Source organism: Phyllobates terribilis, unplaced genomic scaffold (genome assembly GCF_046119375.1).
Source record: "Phyllobates terribilis strain yellow unplaced genomic scaffold, ASM4611937v1 Scaffold_4__5_contigs__length_816908805, whole genome shotgun sequence".
NCBI classification, from domain to species: domain Eukaryota; kingdom Metazoa; phylum Chordata; class Amphibia; order Anura; family Dendrobatidae; genus Phyllobates; species Phyllobates terribilis.
In genome coordinates, this window is record NW_027362764.1 from 65,255,135 (window position 1) to 65,280,471 (window position 25,337).

Genomic DNA, 25,337 nt, shown 5'->3' on the forward strand with positions numbered 1-25,337 from the left:
GCACCGAGCACCTGTGCTTGGTTTGGACAGTCACTTTGTGCTTATAAAACGCTTTTAAAGACTGACGTATGAACGACTTATCTTAGTAAATTTCCTCAATTATTTTTAAGACTTGTCTCTGACAGACTCGGTAAGATGTGGAGTATTTAGGACCACGTCCCATAATAAAATTTGGCAAGAAATCTAAAGGGGTAACCCCACCTAAATAAGTTATCATCTAGTCACTGCATCAATGTGGGTCCCAATGCAGGGACCACTTGCATTTCTCTGTTCTCCATTCAAGTTCATGACATTGAAGATACCCGATCGTCCGCGTCAGAGCCTTGAATGGCGATGACCTGCTGCTGCATTCACAAATCCCCGGTTCTGCGGAAGGTTCGGTTTTCTGTGCATGTGTAATATGGCGACTAATACAACATGACAATTAGACGCCATTGTACAAATAGTTTATTGGAAATAATAAATACTACATGTGGCTAAGGACACATTTTTGGGCCATTCCTTTTCTGGACTCCCATCCACACCGGATCTTCTGGAGTCTCTTATTGAAGCAGGGTAATATTAATACAGTTTTACAGAGAAGAACAAACGAAGGAAGGAAGACCACCAGCATGAATGTGGGGGGAGTGTACCAAATATACTGCTTCGTATCCGCCCATTTATTCCAGGCAAATACCAGCGTATGGACTGTGGAGAGGAATAAGGCGATATGGCCCAGCTTACTCTGTGAAGATAAAAGCAATATAGGAAAGATTTAGTATAAATTAGCTTTAATAGAAGAACATGGGTTCATATAGATGGATAGGTGTGTGTATACAGCATGTAAACATCAGGCCTCAAGTATCAAAACTATCTAAAAGCAGAATCTGTCTTTGTTGCTCATGGCAACCTATCAGAGCTCAGCTTTCATTTTTAAAATTGCTCTGCTACATTGAAAGCTGCCTTGTGATTTGTTGCTATGGGCAACAAACACAGTTTTGATATGAGGCCTACAGTATGTAAATATGCTCCGTTTTAGTCATAATGACCAAATTTATAACTTAAATTGGTGGAAAAACCATCCAATTATAAGAACAATGTGAATACTGTATGAAGTGGTCTATGGCGGTGTTTTTTGAGCCCTACAGGGTGATATTATATTTAGACATGTGATGTCAGCCACTTTTAAGTAATGTCTTGCCCTGTCTGGGTTGATTAGAGCACTGTATAGGGCTAACATTCATTCTCGCGATATTTGGGATTGTGAGCCCCAATGGGGACAGTGATGATAATGTCTGTAAAGCGCTGTTGAATTCATTGTGCTGTATACATGAGTAATAAAAATATAATTTGCATTTATATGTGTCATGTTTTGCAGTAATAAAGGATAATACATCTTAAACACTGGCAATATGTGGCTCTACAATTGTAGGTGGCATCAGTGCTTAACATCGTACCTTCTGGCTACATACTGTAGTTGGGGCGCCAAACAAACAAAAAACCCCACAAAGTATACTACGTCTTCACTTTATATCAGAATAATTGTTTTTCTCATTTATTCACTTTCTACAGCGTATACAGAGTGCAGGGATTAGAGCGGAGGCAGTGAAGTGTGACAATAACGTTGCCTCCAACTTTGAAGGTAATAACTGGAATTTACAAGGCTCTGAAGCCTGAAAGTCTCTATGTGGAAATGTCTGATCACAGAACTTCAAGGATAGTATTTCATCATTATATAAAACTAAAAGAATCCATCTACATGGCTTCACTTCTACCACACCCTAATACTGCCAAACAGTGAGGTGTGAGAAGGATAAGTCACCAAGACGTAAAACCATTGAACTTGAATATTTCACTAAGGCCTCCTTCACGTGTACGTGAAAAACTGGTACTTGTGCCATCAGTATGTCATCAGTGTGTCATCCGTGTGTCAGTGTGTGATCAGTGTGTCCGTTTTTACCATCATTGTGTCATCAGTGTTTTTCCGGTATGGGTAAAAGAAGAATTAAATTACAAAGCTTCTCCATTGCAATACACTGCAGTGTTAAACACGTACAGCACACGGATGCCATCACGGACCCATCTATTTTTGACGGACCCATAGACTTGTATTGTCCCTTGTCATCCTTGCTGCAGAAAAAAACTGACGTGCACAGCAGCATAGGTTATAATGAGGACATGTAGTATCTGCGAAAAAAAAAAACACGGATGCCACACGTACTAGAAACACGGACATGTGAAGAAGGCCTAAAGATGTAGAAAAACAGTAAATATAAGTCACTAAATGGTTCTCTTAGGCTATGTTCACATGGAGTTTTTTTTAAGCTGATCCTCTTCAAAACACTTGGAAAACCTTTCCAATGTATTTCCATGGGAAGTCCACTTTGCTGTTCATATGAGGATTTTTCTGAGCTTTTTTTTTCCCCTGAAGAAGTTTTGAAAAATGCCTGGTGAAAAAAAGTTCATGTCACTACTCTGAAGTGGTCCCTGAGGATAACCTCTCTGAACTAGGCAATGTCCAATCAAAATGCTGCAAAAAAAGCTTCAGGTTAAAAAAAAAACTCTTCCAAAACCTTTTCAGAAAAAGAAAAACTCCCCAAGGTTAAGTTCTCTCAATGATTCTTTGAATCGCTCTTTAAGCTTATAAATGGCGTCTCATCTCATGATTTATAGTTTATTATTCTTCATTTGTAAATGATTATTATGTTACATGATATCACGTAGAGATATTTTTTTCCTGCTGTTTTAGGGGCATTTTTTATTACATAGTTTCATTACCGAGTCACTGGATTAGTGAGACAGATCCAGCCGTCGTCACATGGGATTTTCAACAGCTTTACAACTTTTTGGCTCAGCCTGTATAAAACTGTCTGGCTTTGTATGTGTAGATACAATTCAGTGACACGGTCTCCCTAGACAGCTGACATTACCATTCTGCGGCTGAATGTCTACAGCTGTGCAGTCTACCAGATAACTGCAGGGAATATACTATATAACTTTGCTAAAGCCTTTGCTTACAGGTTCAGCTACAAATGTTTTATAAGATAAATGCGATGGATGGACCAAAAGAAAGGGAAATAGAGAATAAAAACAGAGACAGAAAAGAGACATGAATGAGAGGCAACAATGTCAAAGAAAGAACACAATGATAGGGCAGGAAGGTAGCTAAAGGCAGGTAGAGAGAAGATAGAAGGGACAGCGAAGTTGTATAGACAGCATGAAGAAGAAACAGAGACAGATAAAAGAGAGAAGAGTCAAGAACAGAGGAGAAGAGAAATTACATAGGCAGAGAGGAGACAGGGCATAGTGGAAAAGGAGATAGGACAGAGAAGAGTTAGTTTGGAGAGAGGAAAGATAGGACATGAAAAGAAGAGAAAGGGACATGAAGGAAAAATAGATGACATTGAAAGTGAAGAGAAGGGACATGGAGTAAGAAGAGACACAACCTAGAAGGAAAGACATGGGCCGAATGGACATGAAAGAAGGAGAGACTGTAAATAGAGATAGAAGAAAAGACGAGACTTGGAAAGAGAAGAGACAGGACACAGAGTTAGAAGAGATCAGATAGAGTGAGAAGAGACCAAACATAGAGAGAGAAGAGACCAGATATAGAAGGAGAAGAGACCAGACATAGAGGGAGAAGAGACCAGACATAGAGGGAGAAGAGACCAGACATAGAGGGAGAAGAGACCAGACATAGAGGGAGAAGAGACCAGATATAGAAGAAGAGACCAGATATAGAAGAAGAAACCACACATAGAAGGATAACAGACCAGACATAGAGTGAGAAGAGACCAGACATAGAGGGAGAGGAGACCAGACATAGAGGGAGAAGAGACCAGATATAGAAGGAGAAGAGACCACACATAGAAGGATAACAGACCAGACATAGAGTGAGAAGAGACCAGACATAGAGTGAGAAGAGACCAGATATAGAAGGAGAAGAGACCAGACATAGAGGCATAACAGACCAGACATAGAGAGACAAGAGACCAGACATAGAGGGAGAAGAGACCAGACATAGAGGGAGAAGAGACCAGACATAGAGGGAGAAGAGACCAGACATAGAGGGAGAAGAGACCAGACATAGAGGGAGAAGAGACCAGACATAGAGGGAGAAGAGACCAGACATAGAGGGAGAAGAGACCAGACATAGAGGGAGAAGAGACCAGATATAGAGAGACAAGAGACCAGACATAGAGAGACAAGAGACCAGACATAGAGAGACAAGAGACCAGACATAGAGAGACAAGAGACCAGATATAGAAGGAGAAGAGACCAGACATAGAGGCATAACAGACCAGACATAGAGAGACAAGAGACCAGACATAGAGGGAGAAGAGACCAGATATAGAAGGAGAAGAGACCAGACATAGAGGCATAACAGACCAGATATAGAGAGACAAGAGACCAGACAGAGTGAGAAGAGACCAGATATAGAAGGAGAAGAGACCAGACATAGAGGGAGAAGAGACCAAATATAGAAGGAGAAGAGACCACACATAGAAGGATAACAGACCAGACAGAGTGAGAAGAGACCAGATAAAGAAGGAGAAGAGACCAGACATAGAGGCATAACAGACCAGACATAGAGGGAGAAGAGACCAGACATAGAGGGAGAAGAGACCAGACATAGAGGCATAACCGACCAGACATAGAGGGAGAAGAGACCAGACATAGAGGGAGAAGAGACCAGATATAGAAGGAGAAGAGACCACACATAGAAGGAGAAGAGACCACACATAGAAGGATAACAGACCAGACATAGAGTGATAAGAGACCAGACATAGAGGGAGAAGAGACCAGATATAGAGGTATAACAGGCCAGACATAGAGGCACAACAGACCAGACATAGAGGGAGAAGAGACCAGATATAGAAGGAGAAGAGACCAGATATAGAAGGAGAAGATACCACACGTAGAAGGATAACAGACCAGACATTGTCACGGATGTGTCAGAAGTAACAAGACAGTCGCTCTGCAGTTGGTTGCAGGAGATCTCTAAGTTTGGCATTGCAGACATCTTCTTCTTAGAAGCTGTCTCTAGGACCCAGCAGCTACCTTCCTCTGGCTAATTAACACCCTGGCAGGGGTGTATATATACCTGTTGTGTATCAGAAGGAGGTGCCGGCGATATTCATTACTCCTTGTGAAGGCTTAGCAAGAGCAGTACTACTTTCTCTCTGGAGCTTGAGGACGTGTGCCCATTTGTCTGGAGTCGTCTAGAGTTAAGCAATTTTCCCCTGTTTGTCCTTCCTTGTTGTCTTTAGTGTTCAGTGGGGATTGACTAGTGCTCATCTCTTTCCTTCCCTAGCCTTAGCCAAAATCCAGGAAAAGACAGAGCGAGGAGCGCATGCGACGATTGGTGAAGAGCCAATATAGGGACGTTAGGGGAGACAGGGTGATATTCTATCAGCCAGGAGGTCTCCACTTCCCCCTTTCCCTAGAGTCTGGGCTTCCTTTCCCTCTTCCCTTTGTGTTGCCCTAAGTCTTTCCTACACCTTGCGTGACAGACATAGAGTGAGAAGAGACCAGACATAGAGGGAGAAGAGACCAGACATAGAGGGAGAAGGGACCAGACATAGAGGGAGAAGGGACCAGACATAGAGGGAGAAGGGACCAGACATAGAGGGAGAAGGGACCAGACATAGAGGGAGAAGGGACCAGACATAGAGGGAGAAGGGACCAGACATAGAGGGAGAAGGGACCAGACATAGAGGGAGAAGGGACCAGACATAGAGGGAGAAGGGACCAGACAGAGGGAGAAGAGAAGGGCCTTTGGGTCAAAGGGGAATAAAAATGGGGGAATAAGAGAAGGGATATAGATGCAGAGGAGAAAGGACATGATAAGAAGAGAAGGGTAGACCAGATAAGGAACGAAAGCAGAGACAGAAAAAGAAGGAACAGAGAAAAGAACAAGCGGCAACAATGCCAGGGAAATAACAGAGAAGGAACACAGTGCTAGAGCAGGGAGGGAGTACAGGTGGGACAGGGAGAAAATAGGGAAAGTGCAGATCAGGAGCAGATACTGTATAGCCAAGGTGAAAGACAGGAGAAAGAAGGGACAGTGATAGGGAAGTTTCATAGCATGAGAGAAAGAGAGAGACAAAAAAGTGAGGTAGCAGAGACAAGATGCATCAAGAAAGGGGAGAAGAGACATTACATGGAAAAAGAAGAGATAGAACACTAAGGCGAAAGCGTCTCTTCATGGAGTGAGAAGGCTATGGTAGTAGATGTGAGAGTTCATGGTGACAGGGTCAGACACTGACTGCTAGCCTACATCTACTACATTGATGGTCACTCATTTTGTCAGCATAATGAACCAGGTTCTTTCTATAATGGAAAAGGGTTGTCCAAAGTAAACTACATCTTCAGATGATTCAGTGATCGCATCATGAAATCTTCTATTTTCCGTACCTGGATGAAGGTATATTCTCGCCATGACAAAGAGTTTCCAATGGAAGGGATTGATGCCACAGCCAATATACCTAATATAGCCAGTGCTATAATTCCCAGACACACGTAAATCTCCATCCTCCACACGTCATGCTCAATCCAACTGTTTTCTCGTTGTTGTTGAACCTGTACCAGTAAAAATGAATAATGAAATTAATATTTTAGGAAGTGTCCGGTTTAAAAAAAACAATTTTCAAATACTCTATTAGGAAATTCAGAGATAAAGGGGTTGTCTGGGACTGTCATGTCGATGACCAATTCGTAGGATAATAGTAGGAAATACCTGTTCATACGCCCAGTTGAGCAGTTTATATCTATAGGACCTTCTCATAGGGTAAGACAGGCTGTAGACAGCATGCATTGTGCCCGAGAAGAAGCCCAATAGTCCAAACTGTTTCCTTCTAAGCATCCATGTGTTCAGCCATTGTGGAAATCTTTGGTACTTTGTGCCACGGTGAAGTTGGAGAATTGTAGCTAATACTCCTGGCATATATGCCAAAGTCAGAAGTGTGATGGCAACATCCGGCAAAACTTTATTAACCACCAGAATTGGAATCCGGTAGAATTCATTTCTCTTATGTATCAGAAATGGGTGCAGAACCTCCCTGAGAAATGTGTATATAAAGAAGAGCAGCGACAAGGAAAATGCTACTGTGGCCGGAAGTCGCCATTTCGGAAAAAGTTCCATTTTTTTGTGGGCGAGGTTGACAGGGTCCCAGTCAAAAACATCATAATAATCTGATTCTTCAAGGTTATCAGGATCACAGTTGTTATTGTTCAGCTGTAAATTCATATTCTATAAAAAACACAAAGGAAAAAAAAAATGAAAGCAAAATTGTAAGAATTTTAGACAAATTCAAAAAGTCTTATTTAAACTTAAAAAATATTGGGACAAATTCTTCATTGCATTTCCACCATTTTTTGAGAGGGGCGAGAATATGTAGGAGAACGGCGCATAGGAGACAAAGTGTTGCAAAGCCGTGCGGCCTCCAGACTTGAACAAAACCCTGCAAAAATCAAGGAGAAGAGTTGCAGAGGGGACAGAATTAGACAGTACCCCAGATCTAGTGACAGTGAAGAAACCAGCTTTCGATATAAAAGGTCCAAAACAGGAGGCTGCAGCTCCAGCAGCTGAGATAGTAGACCGCAACCACGGGTACCAGTCAGGCCCGGACCTAGACGACGGTCAAGCACCGAAGAAGAGAACTGCGCAGGTCAAGGCCCAGACTGCACTTGTCTACGGTCCAGCACCAAAGACCTCAACTACGCCGGTCAACAGTCTAGGTCTAGCCCCCACCGATACAGACCAAGGAGACGCTCAACGTCGGTCAAGCACTGAAGAGGCACTGAGGACACTCGGCCAGAGACTCCAGTCTGGGCCAGTGATAGAAGGAGATGTGTGAGATGGGTCGTCACTTCCAGTATGGACTTTTGGTACCAGGCGTGGGCAGGGGGAGGACTGCAGACCAGTTGTGGTCCGGCTGACGCTAGAGCACCCCAGAGAGTGTTGATAGACTTTGTAAGGAATACGTGAAACTAGTGAGACGGAGCAGCCCTCGCCAAGGTCCAGAAAGCTGGAGAAACTTCTAGAGACTGTTCCCACCACATACTCTCCCCTCTTTCATTAGAAATAGGTTGGACTGTAGACTCGGAGCTGATTCCGGAGTTCCTTATTGTATACTAACCCATATACCCCTATTATACTGTACAATTGCATGTCAAATATTCTGTATATATTGTCCTTTAGTGATTTGTCAATTTCAGTATCACTGCTTCCATTTCATATTGTTAATCCAAGAAATGAATTGTTGTTTTCACCTGGTGCCTCCGCCGTGGCATCTAGTCATTCGCTTTCAAATACTTCTCAGGTAGTGACTTTGTGATTCATCAAATATATTTGTTTTTTAATATTTTTACTTTTTATAGTTACATTTTGTATGTAAATTATCTCTATTGCCTTTTGCCCTAGCTCTAACCTTAGGCCTAGCCCTTACCCTAACAGTTGCTATTGTAAGAAAAAGTTTGTAAAAAATTATTGTAATTAAATGTTTTTTTTTTCTTTATACAGGTCTTTGTCTTTTCTCTTGCAGAATTACAAGTGAAAAGAGAGGCAGAGAGATAAAGGAGAGCACTATGCTGCACATCTGCAGTGTAAGTGATCTAATACTGTTTCTGCCTATGCAGAGTGCAGGAGGTGAGATATGTTTGTCATCAGCGGCTGCTTTCTGCATAGGCAGCAAATGAGATGACAAAACTCACGTCATTATACTGAGAGCTTTATGGTGTACTCGCTGCGCCGGAGTGCCGATCCAAGAAGACACTGCTCAGTGCTGTGTAGGCCGGGATCATTTGACAGTGTGGGATGGGGAAGGGGAAGTGAAATTTTGCACCCCCATTGAATTTAACACCCGGGGCACTTCCTGTGACCTTTCCCAAGCTACACCCATGTCATCTGGTCTCATTATTATGTGCAAATCCAGAACATTGATGTTTATTAACAGAGGAACGTCATCCAAAGTGCCCGAGGGAAACAGCAAGACGATATGTGTCTGGAATGACGTGAAGCTTAGGAAAATTATGTTGGCAAAGGACAGCATTGGCACCGCTAGGTATATGCGAGCATTTATAGGGAATCTGTCAAAAGGATTTTGCCACCTTATACAAAAGCATGATGTAGAGACAGAGACCCTGATTCCAGCGATGTGTCAATTACTGGGCTGCTTGCTGTAGTTTTGATAAAGTCACTGTTTTATCAGCAGCATATTATCTCTAGAGGACGAGTAAACCTGCTGCCAGGTAGTCCTCTATATTCATGAGCTATGTATAACCCCGCCCTCACCACTGATTGGCAGCTTTCTGCCTATGCACAGTGTGCACAGAAAGCTGCCAATCAGTGGTTTGGGCGGGGTTATACAGAGAACTGTTAAGTGACGCCGCTGGAATCAGGGTCTCAGCCCCTACATTATGCTGCAAAAACCTGGTGACAGATTCCCTTTAAAGAAAAATATAGCTAATACTGTAACCCAACTGAATAGAGGTAAATTGACCAAATTATACAACGATATGGGGAAAAGCTGTGTGACAACTCTTCTCTTTGCTGTTTTAATGACTGTATTAGTTGTCAACATTGTCACCAAACTTTTCCAGAAAAGGAAAAAAAACCCAAAACACTTATGTAGCAATATGGGACATGCAGATTTGCCATTCTGGGGTCTAGAAAAGCTGTGTTAGGCAATGTTCCCACATGTAGAAAAGCTGTGTGTTTTCCTCTGCATTTGTTTCCCATTTTCCGCACGTGTACGCACTAAAATAAGCAATAGCAATGTACTTCTTTATTGCGTTTTAGTTGCTTTTTTATGAGTTTTCCATTTTTTATGTGTTTTTGGTTTGAATTTGACAGAGTTTTTTTCACCGCAGAAACTCTGCTCTTAAAAATACAATTGCGGTTTTACATAAGTTTTTTTCAGGCTCTACATAGAAGTTTATTATGGGGAACACAACAAATAACTTTTTAGAGTCGTAGGCATGATTTTTCATGAAATCACATTTACTTTACTCGTACTGTTAATCTGTGTTCATAAAAATAGTTCCCTAAGCATTTTAGCCCGTGACATTTCTGCTCTGTTGACGTGGAATACCTGTTCGTTTTTTGGCTCATAGTAAAAAAAATAATATAGTCCTCCTGTATAACAGAGTTATATTAGTTGTGATCCGTCTTTCCCAGAAACATATAGAAATGGCTGAGTAAAATGTGTTAAAAGAAGACAATTTCGAAACTTTCAAAAATTTTTAGGGGTTTTTGTGTTGAAATTTACAAAATTATGTGACAAAAAAAACCCTCATCCTCGCCTTTTTATATAGCCTGGATGGAACAATATCACCATTGTACGTAATATAAAGAGGGGAAGGTTACCAGTAATGAGGCCGAGATGGGGAAGGTGGGGGTTATACATTGGAGTACTTTACTAATGAGACTGCAGAAAACAGTGGAGGTCCTAAAGGGTCACTGCAGAATAATTTTGCATTCAATTGCAATTTTTCTTTTTTTTTTAGTCTTTCTCAAAATGAGGTACCCCATGTTAGGGTTGGATTTCCTAATTTAGTATCCTTATCTATGGTCATGAGTGAATCTCTCAAAATTCATTTTGAGCAGATTTCTTTAATTTGGTCCAGAATTGAAAATGCCCAAATTGCCATGGAAAGAGATTTTATTTTGCTCTGAGGTGTCTCTTGACCCAAAAACATAATAAATGCAGGGAAGGGATTAAAAAATAATCATGCACATTATACTCATCTTTCTGCCTCCGCCATATCTCTCCGGGCCTCAATGCTGGTCTTCAGTTTTTCCAAGGCTTCTTCTCTGACACTAAGGCCAGTGACGGGCTCATGGAGCCACGTGTGGGGGGGGCGAAGCATGTCATGAAATGACTGCATGAGGCCAATCACTGGCATTGGAGACAGAAAAGCCCAAATATTGGCGCTGCGGACCAGTTATGAAAGTGGCACTGATGGCATAAAGACAGAGCCGCCAATTTGCCAGATTTCAGTGAACTAAATTCCATTGGCCAGAATGAGAATATTTTTGGGAAAATTTGCAAAAAATGTGAGTAGTGTGACAGTCACTGGTATGATATATGAGGGAAGGTATGTGTCACGCAGGTTGCTGGCCTGTGTGAACTGAAACCAATAGACTTTCTGCCAGCATGTTATATGCAGGGGGTTAACTCTTTTAAAGGGTGTGGTTTTATGGGAGTGACCTAGAGATGGGAGGGAAGTCATTCCCCATACCTCCGCCTCAGGGTGTGGCTGAGCAAGGTTTAAATGCTCAGTCACCATTTTTTTTTTCTGTTGTTGAGTTTGGAGTGGCAAAGACTCCAGAGTGGAAGGCTACAGCTCAGAGAGGAGCTGAAAGCTGGGACTACAACCTTATCACAGTAATTATGGATTGAATCACTCATCTCTACTTATCTATTATCCAAAGCGTCTCTCATTCTGAAGGGCTCCCCTAGTCCACGCATTACAAATACAGCCCATAGACTGCAATGAGAACAGTGTAATGCTTTTTTTCTCCCTTCTGGTGGCGCTGCAAGAAAATTGAACATTTGCTGCTAAATTTATCAATAGATTACTGTTAATCTCGGGGATCCAGCAGCCAAAAAAACAATACCCGATGACCAATTTAGCATCACGGGTAGGGTTTTAAACAAAAAAAGGATTGCTCAAAGAGGTCATCTATTACCTAATATGTACAAATATGTTCTTGCGACCAGAGCAACACATTAACAATAGGATTTAGTAATTTATTTATTTTTTTAAATCAATTACTTCCGGATTTAAAATTAGAAAAAAAATTGAAGTTCAGGAATAAAAAGTAGATCTGCACTAACGTTAGTCCAAGGGAGCTGTAAAGTTTTATTACGGAAGCAGCTTGCAGTCCGACTCTTCTGAATGAACTAATGAACTATGAATCATACTTACTTATCATAGGGAAATGTCACATTTGATTTCAATGAGTAATAACATCTTATAAAGGAATGACATATGGATTGGATTTGCCATTACTTTATGATCGATGGGGGTCACTGGTATCCTCCCTAAGGCCACGTTCACATGTTCAGTATTTGATCAGTATTTCACATCAGTATTTGTAAGCCAAAATCAGAAGCGGGTGATAAATACAGAAGTGGTGACGTGTTTCTATTATACTTTTCCTTTTACAAATACTGAAATGAAATACTGACCCAACACTGAATGTGTGAACGTGGCCTCTCACTGAGAATGAAGGGGCTACAGAGATATTTTAGAGCTGCGCCCCCTTTTAGGTTTTTCCTACACAGCAGAACCCCAGCCACCCACTGTGCAAGGAGCTACAGCAAAGTTATATACAAGTGATCATTCACAGGATCATCAGGGGTCACAGAGATGAAATTAGCGATATACTTCAAGTTTATAAGGGAATCCCTCTTTAAGGAACACTCCATGTCCATATAACAGAGCCAACAAGTAACAGTGCCCCTGTAACCGAGCTAGCAGGTAACAGTGCCACTATAACTGAGCCAGACAATAACAGTGCCCTTATAACAGAGCCTGCAAGTAAAAGTGCCCCTATAACAGAGACCGCAAGTAACAGTGCCCCCATAACAGAGGTAGCAGGTAACAGTTCCCCTATAACGTAGCCAGCAAGTAACAGTGCCACTATAACAGAGCTGGCAGGTAACAGTGCCAGTATAACCGAGCCAGACAATAACAGTGCCCTTATAACAGGGCCAGAAAGTAAAAGCGCCCCTATAACAAAGACAGCAAGTAACAATGCCCCTATGACAGAGCTAGCAGGTAACAGTGCCCCTATGACAGAGCTGGCAGGTAACAGTGCCCCTATAACAGAGCTAGCAGGTAACAGTGCCCCTATAACAGAGCTAGCAGGTAACAGTATCCCTATAACAGAGCTGGCAGGTAACAGTGCCCCTATAACAGAGCTAGCAGGTAACAGTGCCCCTATAACAGAGCTGGCAGGTAACAGTGCCCCTATAACAGAGCTGGCAGGTAACAGTGCCCCTATAACAGAGCTAGCAGGTAACAGTGCCTCTATAACAGAGCTAGCAGGTAACAGTGCCCCTATAACAGAGCTAGCAGGTAACAGTGCCCGTATAACAGAGCCAGCAAGTAACAGTTTCCCTATAACAGAGCCAGTAAGTAACAGTTCACATATAACAGAGCCAGCAAGTAACAGTGCCTCTTTAACAGAGCCGTTAAGTAACAGTGCCCCTATAACAGAACCAGCAAGTAACAGTACACCTATAACAGAGCCATCATGTAACAGTGCCCCTATAACAGAGCCAGAAAGTAACAATACACCTATAACAGAGCCAGCAAGTAACAGTACACCTATAACAGAGCCAGCATGTAACAGTGCCCCTATAACAGAGCCAGCAAATAAAAGTGCCATTATAACAAAGCTAGCAAGTAACAGTACACCTATAACAGTGTCAGCAAGTAACAATACACCTATAACAGAGCCAACAAGTAACAGTACACCTATAACAGTGCCAGCAAGTAACAGTACACCTATAACAGTGCCAGCAAGTAACAGTACACCTATAACAGAGCCAGCAAGTAAGAGTACACCTATAACAGTTTCAGCAAGTAACAGTACACCTATAACACAGCCAGCAAGTGACAGTACACCTATAACAGAGCTAGCAAGTGACAGTACACCTATAACAGAGCTAGCAAGTAACAGTACACCTATAACACAGCCAGCATTGAACAGTACACCTATAACAGAGCCAGCAAGTAGCAGTGCCACCTTAACAGAGCCAGCAAGTAGCAGTGCCACTGTAACAGAGCCAGCAAATAACAGTGCCCTTATGACAGAGCCAGCAAGTAACAGTGCCCCTATGACAGAGCCAGCAAGTAACAGTGCACCTATAACAGTGCCAGCAAGTAACAGTACACCTATAACACAGCCAGCAAATAACAGTACACCTATAACACAGCCAGCAAGTAACAATACACCTATAACAGAGCCAACAAGTAACAGTACACCTATAACAGTGCCAGCAAGTAACAGTACACCTATAACAGAGCCAGCAAGTAGCAGTGCAACCTTAACAGAGCCAGCAAATAACAGTGCCCTTATGACAGAGCCAACAAATAACAGTGCCCCTATGACAGAGCCTGAAAATAACAAAGCCTCAAAAACAGAGCCAGCAAATAACAAAGTAGAGGAAGTATGTGGAAGAAATATCCAAGTTTTGTTTTGCATTATTTTTAGTTTATGATTTCAGACCTTTTTTCCTTCATCTTATCTTCTCCAGTCCTCTTACAATCTACCACAGTGCACGAAACAAATAAGTGCTGATCTCTCACCGCTGCGGACCTTTCAAAGACCTGTCCCAGGACCAATCAAAGCCGTGAGCGCGGAGCGCGATGTGACACATCTTTGCAGCTTTGTTTTCATCACTGGGCTCTTCACGCGATGTTTTGACACCTGTCTGCCTAATAGTACAGCATGGGCACAGATCTGGCAGGGAGCCCAGATCCTGAACTTGCCAGTCTATTAATTGGCAGGGAGCACTGTAGCTGCAGTTTTCGTTAGAAGCAGATGCTTGTGTCCCTGAATGTAAATTGTGCCTGTTACATTCCGATTACTATTATTATTATTACCTTGTAAAAGTTAAAGAGCTCAGGAAACCTTATGGAATCGCTGCTTTTTTTAAGGACTCAGCAGCACCCAAAATATTTGACATCTTCTCCAGGTGTCCTGGAACTTTTTCTTTTTCCCATTAGCTTCCTGGACTTTGAAAAGTATTGGTGTACACTATTATATAACCTTCCCAGAGTACTAAAAATTGAATCTGTCTGATAATCGAGTGACGCGGAACCCACTATAGATTTAGGAAAATTTGTAAGTCTGGAAAAGTTGGTCAAAAGCTATAATACTTATCACCCAGGTGTCCCATAAATAGATAAAACTTGCACCCGTTTCATATACAATTCTAGCTCTTATAGGAGCTTATATGAAATTAAATGTTGTACAGTAATTTACCAGTTTAGTGTTGCTTTCCAAACTTCTCCATTGTTGCTGCGCCCAGACGTCACCATTGCCCGTACAAGAACTGGGCACCTCCTCATCTGCCATGCTGGATGACTGCTGGAAAAAAACAGGTATAGTCAGAAGAATGACACTGACACCAATGTCTACTTACTGTGAAAAAAGTGTATTCTTCCATTGTCTCCAGCTGTTGCAAAACTTCAACTCCCATAATGTCCGGACAGTTGCCCCTTTTAGAGACTACACTCCAACCATTCTCTACCCCTCCATGTTTCAGTCCCCGTTTCCCTGGTACTTCAGGTCACAAAAAACTTGCTAATTTTTAGGAGGTTTTGGAGAAAAAAAAATTGCAGTCCCTTCATCTATACCCCTGACCTCTTATTAAAATCGTATTGTTGCCAAATGTAGCTTTGCTCCTGAGGTGTGTATTTGATCTGTGCTCCTTGTCTGGTATTCTGATCTTTGCTGCTGGACCTTGGATTTACCTTGACCATCCGTTTGCTTATCCCTTTTGTCGTGATCTGATACCTTCTTGGAATTCTGACCTCGGACTGTTACCTGACTACTCCTTTCTCTCACCCCTATGTCTATCATTTACCCTCCGGGATTTTGACCTCTTGACTACCCAGGCTTGTCAGTGAGTAGTGATTAGCATCACAATATATGTATTCCTGTCTCCGCAAGGCTCCAGGTATGGTTTCGTACACAAGGTACTCAAACTCATTATTTAGGGTGTTTCTGGTGCTTTTGGACTATAATGTTTTTTCACCTCTGATTTCTAAGCCGCCTATTTCTGAGTTTTGGAATTAATTAATTAAAGAGTCCTTGTCAGCAAAGTGTTATTTCTGAAGGTTTTTGCATTTTATTTTATAGTGTATGAAGGTATTTTATTCAAATAGTTTAGGCTAAGATTCAAATACTAATTAGGGGCTACGCCCCTGACTAATACAGTTAAGCTGGGGGCATGCAATCAGGTAACTATAAGACTGTGCTCACACGCAGCGTTTTTGCTGCGGAAATGAAGCTACATATTACAGTACAAGCTATGAGTTTTCAGAAACCTCATGCACACGCCTGTTTTCTTTTTCCTGACTGAATTTGAGAACTGCAGCGTTTTGGAAATCTGCAGCACGTCAATTCTTTTAGTGTTTTTGCAGCATTGTTTCACCCATAGAAATCAATGGTAAAGTGAAAAAACGATGCAAAATGCATTTTTGGTGAATAAAACAAACTTTATTAGACATATACTGTAGACAAATTAAACATGTAATCCAAACCCAAAAGAACGCACTAAAAAAAAGCAACAAAAACGCAGTGTTCTGGCAGCAGAAAAAAATGCTGCGTGCGAACAGCCTAAGGGCTTGTTCACATATAGTGGTTTTGTGATTTTTTTGTTATCTGGAAGAGAAGATGCAGTGTTTTACTGTAACAGCAACATAAATTAAGTTTCTAAAATCTCATTCGCGTGGACTGTTTTTTGAACCTTTTGGTGTGTTTTTTTTTTTTTTTTTTTAAAATGCAGCATATCCAGTCTTTTGGCATTTTTTACTGCAGTTGCAACAGAAAAAAGGCATCAAAATGCGTAAAAAAATGCATTAAAAATTCAACAAAATTGCATGTGATTTCCGGGCACAGTCTGCACTTTTTATACAGAAAAAAAAACACAGCAAAAAGGTACATGTGCACATACCCTGAGGCACAAAGATTTGACATGCATGTCAAGGGGATTCTATTAACCTTCATAGTTCATTCATACTGTTCATGGATCAGTGTGAACAGGACTAAGATCTGCCCAAATAGAGGAGTGTACAAACCCTGAAAAACAAGCTTGCATCCAAACACAGCACCAGACCAGGCCACCGATAGCTTTTGTTAATGGAGTTCAGCTCCATTGAACTAAATGCGGCTCAGGTGCAGTACCATATACATCCTGTGGACATGTGTGGCGCTGTTTTGGAAGAAAGCAGCCTTAAGTCAACCTCCTGGAACTAGCCATGATTTGATCTATTGTTACTCACCCGGACATAATGGTCATTTTCCCCCATGTTATTTTGCTGCAGATTCACCAGGGACCCATCTTGCCAGAAAAGAGCAGATGCTGCAAAGATAAAAGAGCGCTGTCACTTTAAGGTAAGTAAAATCAAGACGCTGTTTTACATAACCAGCAAAATGATTCACACAACAAACTGTTCTGTGGTCCCGGTAAAGAGTCGGCCCCCGACAGCCCACAGGTTCCTCTCAGATGAATGGCGCCCATTATACGTCCTAATAAACCCATTTTTCTCAGTAAATAAACTCACAGAGGCGGATTTTTGTTCAAGTCCTCGTCTGATTCTGCCAAGTCTATGTAAAATGTCAGAGTTTCTGAGAAATGTCCCAACATTTTTACGTTCTAGAAAGTTTATGCAAACACAGTGTGTCTGGAGAGGGGACGATAAAAATAGAAAGACGGCGCGTAAAAAAAGGAAACACAAATGGGAAAATTACATTTATAGAGACATCCCTGTAATCTAGAAAATGTGATATTCTGGCACGTCACCTATAGAATGAAGATTAATATTTGTTCTAAGGACGAGCAAAACTAATCAATTAAAGGAATCCTCTAATAAAATGGTATCATTTTCTATAGCTGATCTAATAAACTAGGATCCTTCAATAATGGATAAAGGAAATGTTCTGCATTTAGCATGTAGTAGAGATGAGCGAATCAAATTCGTTGGGACGTCAACCAAAAAGATGCAGATTAATATTTGTCCTAAGGACAAATCAATTAAAGGAATCATCTAATTAATTGGTATAATTTTCTATAGCTGATCTAATAAACTAGGATCCTTTGATAATAAATAAAGGAAGCATGGGCGTACCCACTGTGGGGCAGGGGAGGGGGGGGGTCGGCTGCCCCCCCCTAGAAGCAGGGACGCGCGCCGCACAGCCAGGGCCGGCGTCAGCACCCGGGCAAATGCCGGGGCCCTGAGCAGGCGGGGGAGCCCCTCACAGTCGGGCACCCCGCGCGCTATGGGACCCGTGAGCGGAGGAGAGCGGTGTCAGCACCTGCTCCCCTCCCGCTTGCTCAGGGCCCCGGCAGCCGGCACAATACTTACCCCTCCCCGTGCCTCCGCAGCAGCTCCTGCATCCTCCGCAGCTGCTGCACTGTGACGTCTTTACACCGCGCTCTCTCCTGAGCAGTCACACCGCAGAGCGGGATGAGGCCAGCGACGCTGGAGTCCGGAGCAGCGGCAGCAGGTGAGACATGAGGTGAGTATTTGATTTTTTTTTTTTTATTGTATGGAGGCCTGTGGCAGTATAAGGGAGGGGGGTGAGGTGGGGGTGTGTGACATCCTACATGGGGTATTATAAGGGGGGGGTGACATCCTGCATGGGGCATTATAAGGGGGGGGGTGACATCCTGCATGGGGCATTATAAGGGGGGGGTGACATCCTACATGGGGCATTATAAGGTGGGGGTGTGTGTGTGACATTCTGCATGGGGCATTATAAGGGGGGGGTGACATCCTGCATGGGGCATTATAAGGTGGGGGTGGGGTGACATCCTGCATGGGGCATTATAAGGGGGGATGACATCCTACATGGGGCATTATAAGGTGGGGGTGGGGTGACATCCTGCATGGGGCATTATAAGGGGGGGTGACATCCTGCATGGGGCATTATAAGGGGGGTGGGGTGACATCCTGCATGGGGCATTATAAGGGGGGTGGGGTGACATCCTGCATGGGGCATTATAAGGGGGGGGGTGACATCCTACATGGGGCATTATAAGGGGGGTGGGGTGACATCCTGCATGGGGCATTATAAGGGGGGGGGGTGACATCCTGCATGGGGCATTATAAGGGGGGTGGGGTGACATCCTGCATGGGGCATTATAAGGGGGGGTGACATCCTACATGGGGCATTATAAGGTGGGGGTGTGTGTGTGACATCCTGCATGGGGCATTATAAGGGGGGGTGACATCCTGCATGGGGCATTATAAGGGGGGGGTGACATCCTGCATGGGGCATTATAAGGGGGGTGGGGTGACATCCTGCATGGGGCATTATAAGGGAGGGGGGGTGACATCCTGCATGGGGCATTATAAGGGGGGGGTGACATCCTACATGGGGCATTATAAGGGGGGTGTGTGTGACATCTTGCATGGGGCATTATAAGGGGGGTGTGTGTGACATCTTGCATGGGGCATTATAAGGGAGGGGGTGTGTGTGGCATCCTGCATGGGGCATTATAAGGGAGGGGGGGTGTGTGACATCCTGCATGGGGCATTATAAGGGAGGGGGTGTGTGTGACATCCTGCATGGGGCATTATAAGGGAGGGGGTGTGTGTGACATCCTGCATGGGGCATTATAAGGGAGGGGGGGGTGTGACATCCTGCATGGGGCATTATAAGGAAGGGGGGGGGTGTCATCCTGCATGGGGCATTATAAGGGGGGGTGTCATCCTGCATGGGGCATTATAAGGGGGGGGTGACATCCTACATGGGGCATTATATGGGAGGGAACAGCCTGCATGGGGCATTATGTGGGGGGGGGGGGGAACAGCCTGCATGAGGCATTATGTGTGGGGAACAGCCTGCCTGGAGCGTTATATGGGGGCCAGTATTCTGTATGAAGCGTTATATGGGGGCCAGTATCCTGCATGGAGCGTTATATGGGGGCCAGTATCCTGCATGGAGCGTTATATGGGGGCCAGTATCCTGCATGGAGCATTATATGGGGACCAGTATCCTGCATGGAGCATTATATGGGGGCCAGTATTCTGTATGGAGCGTCATATGGGGGCCAGTATCCTGTATGGAGCGTTATATGGGGGCCAGTATTCCGTATGGAGCGTTATATGGGGGCCAGTATTCCGTATGGAGCGTTATATGGGGGCCAGTATCCTGTATGGAGTGTTATATGGGGGCCAGTATTCTGTATGGAGAGTTATATGGGGGCCAGTATTCTGTATGGAGCATTTTATGGGGGCCAGTATTCTGTATGGAGCATTATATGGGGGCCAGTATCCTGTATGGAGCATTATATGGGGGCCAGTATCCTGTATGGAGTGTTATATGGGGGCCAGTATTCTGTATGGAGTGTTATATGGGGGCCAGTATCCTGTATGGAGCGTTATATGGGGGCCAGTATTCCGTATGGGGCCTTATATGGGGGCCAGTATTCTGTATGGAGCGATTCGCCGGTTTCTGAGCTGTTGTGGAATTTACAATAGATATCGCTCATGTAATGTAAGAAGTGAAATCTTTGCATTGTACTATATATATATTTCTCTTCAGTATCTGTGACCATGGCTTGCCCCCCCCCCCCCCTAGTTTGATCCTGGGTACGCCCATGAAAGGAAGTATTGCGCATTTAGAATGTAGTAGAGATGAGCAAATCAAATTTATTGGAAATTTTGCCCAAATTTTGGATTCTGGCAAATTCGAAATTTTAGGATTAGATTTGCAATCATCCAGCAAACTGGTGGCAATGCACATAATTGATGTGAGTCCACACTCCTATGTGACCACAGGAAGCCAGTCACAGGCTCCGATTCATCAAGACTTACATGTCAGTAGTCCTTGGCTGCCGGCCGGGAGCCCTGTGAACTGCCTCTTACTTACTGGCATTCTCAGTACCTGTACTGATCTACCCCGGGTCAGAAAAAGTGCCACAGATCCCAGCAGATAAGAGGTGGTTCACAGAGCTCGTGTCCGACAGCCAAGGACTACTGACCTGGCTGCTGGATCATGGTCCTGCAAATCAATTCACTCATCTCTACAGTCAAAGACTGGAGTACATCTCTGTCATAACCTTTGTTTACCACCTTTGTTGGCTGCTCTTGGCCACATGGCTAAGCTCAAAAAGTTGGTGGAGGTAGCGAGAACCGGTGTTAAAAATGCTAAAAAAGTGACCAAATTTTGGCGCAACCATGAGTTGAGCAAAAAATTTGCTATATTTCAAACAGTTTTACACCAGAATTCTTGATAAAACTGTTTAATGTGCAGTTGCTGAGATACAAGGAGATCCGGGAGAGGGCCAAGTCTGTGATTCCAACGTTTGTAAGAGAAGAGAGTGTTTAACTGGGTTAGAGGCGAAGGACAGGTCTAGGAGATGGAGCACAAAGTACTATCCTTTGGTTTATCACTTTGTAGATCGTTAGTGATATTGGTTTAGGACTTGTTCAGACCAGTCTATTATCGGCACGTGAGCCACCACAGACTGCACATGGACCCATTATAGTCAGTGTGCCAGTAGACATAGCCGATTTTGCATGCGGACCGATGGTCTGCGTGGAAAGAAAATGACAGATAGATCCCGCACCCATCTGAACGAGCACACGGAGACAGTCATAGTCGCAATTTGTACTTGCACTGGCCAGATTTTTAATTCCGTCATCTGAATCCGGCCTTAAGAAGTGTCAGTAGAGTGGTGGGGTCAGAAGCCATATTGAGAGTTGGCAAAATAGTTCAAGGTGGACATGTTCAAGATGTAATGAAATGGTGCAAAAGCTGGACACGAAGGACGAGTCAGGATGGCTTCTTAGTAATAATTTATTTTACGTACTTCTAATAGCGCCATCATATTATGCAACGCTTCACAGACATCATCACTGTCCCCATCGGGGATCACAATCTACATTCCCTATCATTGTGTCTTTGCAGTGTTGGAGGAAACCCACGCAAACACAAGGAGAACATACAAACTCCTTGCAGATGTTGTCCTTGGTGGGATTTGAAGCCAGGACCCCAGCGCTGCAAAGTAACAGTGCTAACCACTGAGCCACCGTACAGTGCTAACCACTGAGCCACCGTACAGTGCTAACCAATGGGTACATCCTTTGCTTCAAAATGATTGAATAACTAGATTTTATGCTCAAAATTATTGTAAAACCTTGGTGATGACCTGTTTAGGGCCGACCTTATTTTTGAGTTACTGTAATGCAACGTACAAATAAACATGCCATATAGTGCCATATTATTAGCATCATATAAGACGTTGCCCACGTAATGTTTGGCACCATATACTTTGCTCACATAGTAAAGTGGAGTGACATAATATGGATAATACTCTGCGGCGCCACAGAAATATATACTACCATGCAGTGTATAACAACTTTTTATATAGAGTAATCTAATACCAGATCTAGTCAATGTCCAGATAAAGGGCTCTATTCCATCATGATCATGTTCCCACGTAGCATAAACATTGTGGGTTTTTTTGTGCCTGAAAAACGTAAAAAAATCAATTGTGTTCTTAAGTGGGGAATCCCAGTATTGTACTAAAAAAACATATTAAAAACCACTGCTTAAAATTTGCACAACAATAGATAAAAAAGGTGAAAAACATATAAAAAACTGATTGATTGAGATTCCATATTTAGTAGGGATACCTGCAGAAAAAAAAGTGTCTTTGCCGCATGTGGGAAAGGGGTGTAGAGGCATTTTCACATCACTGCCCTAATAGAGGTTAGTAGTAAATGGCTCCGGAGGTCACATATGGAATACAGCACAATATCACTTAAATGTACCATGGGATACTGTGTCTCCATAAGGTTTAACACTGGGATAACCAGGGAAGCATGGAAAACTCATGTTCCTGGATCCAATCCATGACTATGTGACCTTTGTGGCACATTGCATTGTCCTTCTGTCATAGAGTTAACAGCTGCCATGAAGGGATCAACTTGGACAGCCACAATGTTTAGGTAAGTCCTACTGTCTACACGTCCATCCAGAAGTATCTGAGGACCCATGGTGTGCCAAGAAATCATGGTGTGCCAAGAAGGAATCTAAGGTCCCATAGTGTGCCAAGAAATCACTCTCCACCATTACTCCACCACCACTGGCCTGAACTGCCACCAAGCTTTCATCGATTCATGCTGCTTGTACCAAATTCAGATCTTCCCATCCGCATGGGGCGACAGAGGTCTGTATTCATCTGCAAGGTTTTTCCACTGCTCGGTGATCCAAATTTTGCTCCTTTGGCCCCCTGGAGTCTTGTCCATTTGCTCTTCGTAGTCAGCGATGGCACTTGAACTAGTCATCTGCTAAGGATTGACGGGTTGTGTTTTTGGATACCAGTGTTGTAGTCGGCTGCACTCATTCATCAGAACGGTACGTTTCATCCTCCTCTGACGTCTTTCCTTGACGAGTCATGTACCTCCATAGGATCTCCTTCCGCTGGATATGTTTCCTTGCTCACACCATTCTTGGTATACAGTCCACAACATTACATAAGAAAACTCCCAAACGTTGGCAATTTTTGAAGTCCTCACCTTGACCAGTGCTGGCACAACCAGTATTTCCACTTGGAGCCCGGTAAACGTAAAATATATTTACCGACAATAGGAAGGGCCGATGGGTGTACATAATACAAAGAGCGTGCTCCATCAAGTTACATCCTGATGAAACACTACTCCTCCGACAGGTGGTCCAACTCCATGAACACCAGCAGTGTCAAGATTAGGTCAAGTGTGTAGGATTGCCACCAGAGATTGTGAGGCTACATTCACACGTCAGTTTTCATGTACAAGTGCTACCTGTTTTTTTTCACGGATAGCACTAGTACCCATGATACTCTATTGGGCCATTCACGTGTCCGATTTTTTCCTCAGACTGAGCGGTCCTCAGAAAATATCAGAGACATGTTCAATTTTGATTCGAGGGTCGAATTAAAATCATCAATGCAAATCTATGGGTCCGAGAAAAAAAATCGGACCGCACTTGGTTGACAGTTGGTGCTTACATATAGGAGACAACAGTTGGTGCTTAGAAGATTCTATGGAAGGAGTGAGCAGCTAGTGGCCGACAGAGGCATTCAGCTGCAAGTTGTCCTGAAATGCCAGTTAGACCCTGATGCCAGCAAAGCGAATGAGAATCCTGAAGTCTCATGCACACGTTGCTTATTTGTGACTTGCATGTCAATTCTTTCAGCATTTTTTGCTGCAGATTTTACTCGTACTAATGAGTGGGGGAAAAATCTGCACCAAAAAAGCCTGTAAAAAACGCATCAAAAACATGGCAAAAAAGCATAAAAAATGGGCCTAAATTTCTGCACCAAATAGTTAATGTATGCACATGCCCTTACAGTCCTCCATAGAACTTTATGAGCACCAACTGTCATCTCCTATCTCAGTAATGGGAAAATCTGTATTCACTGAAGATGCATTATACCCGGGAATTGAGAATTTTGAGAATGAATGATCAGTCCAGGAGGAGAAATAAGCGGATTTCTCTGATAAGAAATATTACAGAGTTTCTTCTTTTCATGTTGTCTATTGATTTATGAAAAAAAAAAAATAAAATAAACCGAACAACAGAGAAAACTTGTTTGAATATGATTTTTTTTCTACAGTGCAAGCAAAATGCTTGATGTGCCATGCTGGGAGTTGTAGTTGCGGAGAGGATGAGCAGCTCCACAGTATGTGGCTGAATGAATCACTGTCCTGGTGCGGGAACTGCACAAACCAGTTTATTCTTCATTGCTATAGACAGGCACATTAGATACTGAACCGGTGTAATATATCTCTGACATATACCGTTCACTACCCCGCAAGGTTATATCAGTCGTGTTACATCATTCACCACTATTTAAAAATAGAGTACTATGGATGTAGCAGAGCTGAGCTTGTCAATAGGCGCAAATCCATTAAACCATAGAATGTTATTGGTGGTCTTACATAGGACTGCAGGTAAAACTACTACATTATCAGAATATAGCGTGTCGTCATACCCAAATATATACTTATCAATGAATAAAACTCTTATCACAATATTGCACAAAGTAAGCTGAACAGTTATAGATGTAGCAGAGGTGAGTTTGACACTTGGCACAACTTACGGTGGTTTTACATAGGACTGCAGATAATCGCACTAGATGATCTCCACTCAATGCACAAACACTGTAGTTAAATGACAAATTCAGCTCTGCTACATCATCCGTATACAATCTCATTCGACTCTGAATACATCGTAGGGGACAGACCCTACTATATACTGACCTGCTGTCCTATGGCGTAAATCAAGAAGGATAAGTAAGGACACCCAGCCACGTTTTATAGAGACAGCAGGGTTACTAAGTTGCACAGGAGCCAGCAGAAGTGATTCCTGGCTCTGTTACACCGCCTCCTGCTGGCCACACCTTCCAAGCACACCCAGGTCACTCCCACTGTCTGCCAGGGCACGTGTGTAAGTGTGTGTCACACGAAAGCGTGAGCAGAGTCCCACGTCATGGGACGTCACTGATCAGATTTCATGTGGAAATAATGAGCGCAGCCGTAACTAGACATCGCCACCAAACAGCCATGAAACCATCCTCCTCCGTGCAGAGACAAGAGTGACGCTGTCTGTCCAAAAA

The 25,337-nt window shown here is 43.2% G+C and overlaps 1 protein-coding gene across 2 annotated transcripts; it reads right to left on the reverse strand.

Moving 5' to 3' along the window:
* Positions 1-436: 436 nt before the first annotated feature.
* STEAP1 (STEAP family member 1) lies at positions 437-25,116 on the reverse strand. Of its 2 annotated transcripts, none has more exons than XM_073676491.1 (6): positions 24,982-25,116; positions 17,008-17,087; positions 14,984-15,085; positions 6,719-7,231; positions 6,397-6,561; positions 437-724 (listed from the first exon to the last, which is right to left on the reverse strand). In XM_073676491.1, the coding sequence occupies exons 2-6, from the start codon at positions 17,032-17,034 to the stop codon at positions 467-469; spliced, it is 1,065 nt and encodes a 354-aa protein (XP_073532592.1). In that variant the 5' UTR covers positions 17,035-17,087; positions 24,982-25,116; the 3' UTR covers positions 437-466. The 2 variants fall into 2 exon arrangements, with proteins under 2 accessions (XP_073532592.1, XP_073532591.1); XM_073676490.1 differs by having other exon boundaries at positions 14,984-15,088.
* Between the last annotated feature and the right edge of the window lie 221 nt (positions 25,117-25,337).